Source organism: Parambassis ranga, chromosome 9 (genome assembly GCF_900634625.1).
Source record: "Parambassis ranga chromosome 9, fParRan2.1, whole genome shotgun sequence".
Lineage (NCBI taxonomy): Eukaryota > Metazoa > Chordata > Actinopteri > Ambassidae > Parambassis > Parambassis ranga.
In genome coordinates, this window is record NC_041030.1 from 23,330,748 (window position 1) to 23,338,887 (window position 8,140).

Sequence of the window (8,140 nt, forward strand, 5' to 3'; positions counted from 1 at the left end):
CCTTCCAACCTTCCATCCTTCCATCCTTCCTTCCTTCCTTCCTTCCATCCATCCTTCCATCCTTCCTTCCTTACTTCCATCCTTCCTTCCTTCCATCCATCCTTCCTTCCTTCCTTCCTTCCATCCATTCCTCCTTCCTTCCTTCCTTCCTTCCTACACTTTATTTGTGTAGGATAAAGTGGTTTGGTTAGATTTCCACACATGATGCATTCAAGGACCATCGTAAAGTCATGGCTGACCTTACAGGCAGGTTTTGAGGACCAGCCTGTCCAGCGTGGACAGTTGCTTTGTTAGACCCCTGGAATCATTCCTGTTCCTGACTGGACTGTGCGGGCCTGATGTTTGTGTGTGCAGTGTGTGTGTGTGTGTGTGGTCACACGGGTGAAAACGTGTTGTGTTGCCGTGCATTGAGCTCTCCGTGACGTCAGACTACACACGGTTGTGGCTGCAGCTCAGTGATCTGACACCAGCCGGGGACAGAAACAGGCGTGTTTCCAGGGGACCTTAAACCTGCACGCTGGGAAACATCCTGCTGCTGTGTGTTCAGAGAGCTGGAGCTACAACAACCGACCGAAAGGAGACATTTGTATTGCTGTATAATACACAACATTATTAATAATATTATTACTATTACATCAGCAGGTCTGGCTCAATATTAATAAGAAATCACCCACAGAGACACAGAGTGTGAGAATGTGCTGTGGACGTCTGATTGTTTCAGCATGATGTTCGGGGTTCAAGTGCATTTGTGTCAAATATACTTTAATAATTAACAGTCCAGCTCTCGGTGAAGGCTTCCAGAACAGAGAGCGCTAACAGCTAGCATGTAGCCTTTTTAGCACAAACACTGTGAACAGTGAGTCAGTGTCAGCAGGAAGCACCACCTGCTCTCACTCTGGCAGCACGTCGTGCTTTGTTAGAGCCGTCGTGATGTTCACGCCCCCAGGGGCCGTCCCCTGGCCCACTGGCTCAGTGAAGTGGTTTCCTTCAGACTGTCAGAGTTTGACGTTCCTCTCTGTCCTGGAAGCTCAGGAACCTGAAACCATGTCCTCCTCTGACTCACTAAAGACCAGTACGGAGGCCCACGAGGCCTTTCTTCATGCTGTTACCCTGAGATCATGTGTACAAACTCCAGCTCCTGTAGGGGGCGCTCTGCAGACAGTCTGAATGAGCAGCAGTGATCAGTGATGTCATCAGAGGTCAGTCAGGTCCAGTATTGATCCTGTATCAGAGCTGAATGTAGACAGACTGATGTCCTCTGGTCTCTCTGAGCTGAAGCTGAGTTAGCCCATCAAACACTAGCATGCTGCTAACGGCTGCTGATTGGTCGGTTCAGATCAGGACTGATGGGGACAGGAGCTCCTCCCTCCATGGCAGCTGGAGTCCTCACATATATGAAAGGGGCTCTGCTGATGAGTCCGAAAACTCATAGTTACAGAACGGGAATGAACGAATGGGACTATATGTTCGATGTATTCTCCCTGGACTGTCTGCACAACACTCAAAAGTAGAAGCGTGTGTAAAAATGGAGGCGGTTCAGAGCGGCTGTTCCAACACTACACCTGGCTCTAACAGTCATAGCATGGTAAAGGGGGCAGGAGTCGCTCAGAGACCTGAGCCGGACCTGAATGGACACTGATAACAGCATGAAGAAAGTCGCTCTGCGGCCTGCAGGAGGCCACGTTTCTGTATGAGATCCTGATGTGTGTGTGTGAGTGTGTGTGAGTGTGTGTGAGTGTGTGTGTGTGACCGGTGGTGGTGTTACTGTATGATGTGGTAGAGTGTGACGTTGTACAGGACCTGGTGTCCGTTGTTCCAGGCGTACAGCGCTCTGTCTCGCGGGTTGTAGTCGAGCATGGACAGGTGGCTGTATTTGTTGGTCAGGGGGATGTCGATGTACTCGTAGGTGGAGGAGTTGGTGGAGTAGGCGTAGTACACCTTGGTTCCGCCTGAGTACCCGTTGGTGACGTACAGGGTCCCACAGATCATGAAGGCCTCGCCGGCGCTGCGCTTCGGGTGATTGGTGGTCCAGCTGCGGATGATCTGCAGCGTGTTCGGGTTTAACTGGCTCAGGACGATGTTCCCTGCGTTCTGATTGGTGGCATAAACGGCCCAGAGCCCGCCCTCGTCCACCATGAGGTCGATGTCAGAGTGGCCCCCCCAGGAGTAGTGGTACATGTTGTTGTAACCGGCGAAGTCGAGCTGCCGGGAGCGGCTGATGAGCGAGCTGCTGAAGTCAAACTTGATGATGGTGTGACTCTGGAACTTGTTGTAGTAAATGGACCCGTTATAGACCACCTGACCAGTACCAGACCAGGGGTGGGGCAGGCGGTGCGAGGTGAAGTTGTCTGTTGACATGAAGTCATACATGGACTGATACTCCCTCACAAAGCGGTTGTTATGGTAACCATCCATATACCACACCTGGAGTGGGAGAGACCAAATATATGTTACACACTGTGTGTGTGTGTGTGTGTGTGTGTGTTCTGATGTGTGTCTGTGTGTGTGTGTGTGTGTGTGTCTGTGTGTTCTGATGTGTGTCTGTGTGTTCTGATGTGTGTCTGTGTGTGTGTGTGTGTGTGTCTGTGTGTTCTGATGTGTGTGTGTTCTGATGTGTGTGTGTGTGTGTGTGTGTGTTTGTGTTCTGATGTGTGTGTGTGTGTGTTCTGATGTGTGTGTGTTCTGATGTGTGTGTGTTCTGATTATTGCAGCAGAGCTTCAATGTGTGGTCTGAGCAGCTCTGCAGGACCTCTGTCTCCCTCTGGTGGCAGAGACTGTCATTACACACTGACCACACATGGCTACAGGGGAGCTCTGCTCTGATTGGTCACAGGTGTGCGATGTTCATGGCTAAGCTAAAGCTAAGCTAGCCGTGCTCGGAGCTCTGAGAGCTGTCTGAGTCCTGGTTGTGGTCTCTGAGGGTTTGTCCTGCCTGGACTGTCCCCTGCTTGCGGTGTGATGTGGATTCTGTTAAAATCAAACTCTGCTGTCGACATGTTTGTGTTGTTGTTGTTGTTGAGACTCACTCTGTTGTCTCCACTTGGAGCGAGCGGGTCAGTCATCCATGAGCCGAACCTGGATCCGGATGTCTTGATGGTGATTGGCTCAGAGATTCCTGTCAGCTTCCCACAAGCTGTAAGACAGAGCAGGGACAGAGATGAGCTCTGACAGCAGGTCAGGTTCACCACAGAGACCAGCTCCGCGTCCTTCACCCACCCAGCCTCTGCATGCAGGCCCTCAGCCGGTCCTCCAGGCTCAGCACCCGGCTGTGGAGCTCCTGGTAGTCCAGACCTCCCAGTTGTTCCTGCAGCGTTCCCAGCAGCTCCGTCACGTTGGCCGCCTCCTCTTTGAATTGTCTCACCAGCAGAGCGTCCGCCTTGTAGGCCTCCAGGACTGGGATGAGAGGACGCAGCTCCTCCATCTTTGCTTTGATGGACTGACACACAGAACTCAGGTCATTTCAATCGATTGATTCAAATCTGTTCAAACATTAATCGTTCACGGTGGCGGCGGTACCTTGTACTGTCGGGCGATGTTGCTCTCGTGTCCGTCCTCCACCTGTTTGAACTTGTTTTCCAGACCCTTCAGCTGAACCTCCATCTTCTCCACAAACTGCAGGTCCCTCTGGGTCCGCTGGTCCAGGACCTCGATGGACTGACTCATGTTCTGCACCTGGACCACAGCACAGGATGTCACCACGGTCAGAATGAAAATCAGCAGCAGCAGAATAACACGTCCCAGCAGGGTGCTGGCGTACCTTCTCCAGCAGTTGGCGGAGCTGTTTGGTTCGAGCATCTCTGGAGCAGACGGCCTGCTGAGGAGCGACCACCGTGCAAACACAGCGGCCGTCGGAGTCCTGAGCCGAGCTGTACACCTGCCAGCTCTCCTCGGCGGTTGAAGGACCCACCTGTCAGGAGGTCGGCATAGAATCAGCCACAGGAGTTTACCCGCCTTCAGCCCACCACACCGCTCACACAGCCCTCATTCCAATCACCTGCCTGACTGCAGTCTGTGCTGCCCTCTGCTGGCGGAGCTCAGCACCACACCCTGACCTATTTCCATCTGACTAATGGAGCAGTGAGAGCGGCGTCCTCTTGAATCGAACATGTGGTTAACATGTGATGTTGCCCTGAATGGACAGCACTGCAACACAGCTCCTCCACCTGCTCCTGCTCATCCCCACAGACAGCTGGGGTGGATGAGAGGGTGTAGGCTGGTGGATGAAAGCGGCTTCAGCCTGTCTCTTATTCTGAAAGGCTTCTGCTCTGTTAGCAGAGGAGTGTTTGTTTTGTCCTCCTGCACCGTGTGTGTGGGTGGGTGGAGCTTCAGTGAGAAAATGAACTCCGCTCCATCACTGACTTCTCTCCATCTCTCCCCCACAGAGCGCCGGCTGTAGCTGTTATTGATCCTGATCAGCTGTAATCGGATTGATTACAGTCTGAATCACTGTGAGTCCAATTAGAATCATCTTCATCAATAATGTGCAGCTGAAGAAAAAAAAGCACTGACATGGAGACAGGATGTGAAGTTCAGATGTGTGAGTGCTGAGAGAACACACACACACACACACACAGACACACACACACACAGACACACACAGCCTGTTATTGTGCAGCAGAATATAAATAGAAAGCGTCACCAGAGTGAGGTGTGAGCCGAGCAGCAGCAGCAGCAGATAGGTGTTCAGCAGATTCTCCTCAGACTCCATCTGTGTGTCCACGCTCTCACGTCTCCGTCCTCCTGTTTACCTGCTCGTCCGGTTGTTAACCTGCTCAGTTATCCGTTCATCTGCTGCGTCTCTCCCTCTGCTCCTCTCGCTCCTCTCCTCCTCCTCCTCCTCCTCCTTCCTCTCTCTTCTTCTTCTCTGATGCAACGCCAAAAACCGCCCGAGTGGAAACAAGATCCTCCAGAGTGTGTGTGTGTGTGTGTGTGTGTGTGTGTGTGTGTGTGTGTGTGTACCCTGCTGAGGACCATCTGACACACACACACACACAGATGCCTGCAGATAGAGACGTTTCCATGACAACCCAATGATGATTAATTTAAAGACGCTCCGCCTGTTCTTCTTCTTCTCTGGTTGTCAGTAAATATATTTAGAAACATGTATTTCCTGATTGATTCCTCTTTTCTTTCATCATGTTATTTTCTGATATCCGAGCATCTCTTAGTGCTCGTACTGATCCCAGAGGGATGTTCTGTTCTATTGTGTTCTGTTCTATATTTAAAGCCAAGCATGCAGCATGAAGCACGAAGCCGTGAGATTCGTTTCACACATTGAGTGAGCAGTGCCCCCCCCCCACCTTCATCTTCATCTTCATCTTCATCTTCATCTCAGAGCAATAAACAAACCGTTCCTCCCGTAAAGAGAAATCTTCTCTGTAGCACGGCTCAGCTTTAATGGATCCATTTTATTTTGAAAAGCAGTAAGATTTCATGAGGAGGCGACATTTTCTGCCTGAGGCCAAATGGCTTCCTGCACACACACACACACACACACACACACACACACACACACACACACACACACAGTAACACGCTCCTCTCTCAGCACCACGGCCAGCTCCTCCTCCTCCTGCTGCTTCACAGATCTGTCCACCACACCAGCCAGGCTGTGACATCATCACACACACACAGACACACACAGACACACACACACAGCATGCTGGACAGTAATGAAGAGAATAAGGAGTGTGGAGGTGCAGTCAGGCGCTCTCTGTTATTAATATACGGTCTGTCTGGACGCTGACGCTCTGCTTTGTCTTCACAGTGAATATTCATGAACAGACCTCCATGTTTCACAAACAACAGCTCAACAGCGACATCTGCTGGTCGAGCATCAGGATTACACACAATCACCGTTTGATATCTTGAAAGCTCCCGCTCTGCTCTGAGCTCAGCGGTTGGACGCCCGCCTGTGTTTGACTCAGGTACGCCACCCAGTGGTGGGAGGTGTGAAGTCAAACCTCGTTTCTGTCCCACATCTGGACACAGCTGAATCTTCATGGTGAGTTTCGCTGTTCCCTGATTGGCTGACACACATGTGTGGGTGTGGTCGGCTCGGCCCGCTGGACCGTGTTGTGTGTTTGTCGTCATGTTGTGACGTTCATATGAAATCTGTTCCTCCCGCCCTCGCCGTGTCACAGGTCACTGACGCACCGTGACATCACCCATCAGCTGCCCGAGGAGCGGTCTGTTTACTCCACCTAACATCCAACTCTGGGCGGAGAGGCGGAGGATGGCGACCTTAACACAATGGAATCAGGTGAGTGAGCATCGCCCCCTAGAGTTACCCTGAATGAAGGTGGGGACGGACCGGCCTCCCAGGGTTCAGCCATGTTGTTGACGGACAGTGAAGTTCACTGAGAATTTATATTTATATCACATGTGTCATTCATGGCGCTCACAGGATCGATACATTCACTTGTTATCATCCACCCACAGGAGGAGGCGGGACAGTCTACAGGAGGTACCGCTGGACTTCCTGGTTTCGGCCTGCGGCTCCTTCTTCCTGCAGCTCCTGTGTTTGCTACAGGTTGTTGGTTCAAATCCCAACACGGCCCTGACCAGGCCTGCTGTCTGAGGAGCTCCACACCTCCACCCAGTGGCCACAGTCCTCCTGGACCAGGAAGGGAGCTCCTGGCACTTCAACACGGCCAGGCTGTAATTCACAGGTTGGCCTAAAGGTGGCAGTGTTACCTAACTGTCCCGATGTCTGTTCAGACAGTAACCTGGGCTGTCCAACCTCAGCCAGCAGAGGCGTCCTCACAGAGAAGACATGTCCTCAGAGTGAAGACATGTCCACACACACACGTATATCTACTGTAAGTCCTTATTTAGCCTCCCCCATCCTCCCTCCTCCTCCCCTCACACTTCCACCATCCACCCACTGTCTCTGTTTAATATTTGATACACAAGTTTAAATACAGACGGACTGTCTGTGTGTGTGTCTGTCTGTGTGTGTGTCTGTCTGTGTGTGTGTGTGTGTCTGTCTGTGTGTGTCTGTGTGTCTGTGTCTGTCTGTGTGTCTGTGTGTCTGTCTGTGTGTGTGTGTGTGTCTGTCTGTGTGTGTCTGTGTGTCTGTGTCTGTCTGTGTGTGTGTGTGTGTGTCTGTGTGTGTGTGTGTCTGTGTGTGTGTGTGTGTCTGTGTGTGTGTGTGTCTGTGTGTGTGTGTGTTGTCTGTCTGTGTGTGTGTGTCTGTCTGTGTGTGTGTGTCTGTGTGTGTGTGTGTCTGTCTGTGTGTGTGTGTCTGTGTGTGTGTGTGTCTGTCTGTGTGTGTGTGTGTCTGTGACTGTGTGTGTCTGTGTGTGTGTCTGTGTGTGTCTGTGACTGTGTGTGTGTGTCTGTGTCTCTGTGTGTGTGTCTGTCTGTGTGTGTGTCTGTCTGTCTGTGTGTGTGTGTGTCTGTCTGTGTGTGTGTGTCTGTGTGTTTGTGTGTCTGTCTGTGTGTGTGTGTCTGTGTGTGTGTGTGTGTGTCTGTCTGTCTGTGTGTGTGTGTGTGTGTCTGTGACTGTGTGTCTGTGTGTGTCTGTGACTGTGTGTGTGTGTGTGTGTGTCTGTCTGTGTGTGTGTGTGTCTCTGTGTGTGTCTGTCTGTGTCTGTGTGTGTGTGTGTCTCTGTGTGTGTTTCTGTCTGTGTGTGTGTGTGTGTGTGTCTCTGTGTCTGTCTGTGTGTGTGTGTGTGTGTTTCTGTCTGTGTCTCTGTGTGTGTTTCTGTCTGTGTCTCTGTGTGTGTCTCTGTGTGTGTCTCTGTCTGTGTCTCTGTGTGTGTCTCTGTGTGTGTCTCTGTGTGTGTTTCTGTCTGTGTCTCTGTGTGTGTCTCTGTGTGTGTCTCTGTCTGTGTCTCTGTGTGTGTCTCTGTGTGTGTCTCTGTGTGTGTGTGTGTCTCTGTGTGTGTCTCTGTCTGTGTCTCTGTGTGTGTGTGTGTGTGTCTCTGTGTGTGTCTCTGTCTGTGTCTCTGTGTGTGTCTCTGTGTGTGTGTGTGTCTCTGTGTGTGTCTCTGTGTGTGTGTTTCTGTCTGTGTCTCTGTGCGTGTCTCTGTGTGTGTGTGTGTCTCTGTGTGTGTGTGTCTCTGTGTGTGTGTGTGTCTCTGTGTGTGTGTGTCTGTGTGTGTGTGTGTGTGTGTGTCTCTGTGTGTGTCTCTGT

The 8,140-nt window shown here is 51.4% G+C and overlaps 1 protein-coding gene across 1 annotated transcript; it reads right to left on the reverse strand.

Moving 5' to 3' along the window:
• Positions 1–1,322: 1,322 nt before the first annotated feature.
• On the reverse strand, positions 1,323–4,733 carry LOC114441458 (noelin-like). Its single transcript, XM_028414401.1, has 6 exons — positions 4,640–4,733; positions 3,758–3,907; positions 3,517–3,672; positions 3,217–3,436; positions 3,027–3,133; positions 1,323–2,424 (listed from the first exon to the last, which is right to left on the reverse strand). The coding sequence occupies exons 1-6, from the start codon at positions 4,706–4,708 to the stop codon at positions 1,762–1,764; spliced, it is 1,365 nt and encodes a 454-aa protein (XP_028270202.1). The 5' UTR covers positions 4,709–4,733; the 3' UTR covers positions 1,323–1,761.
• Between the last annotated feature and the right edge of the window lie 3,407 nt (positions 4,734–8,140).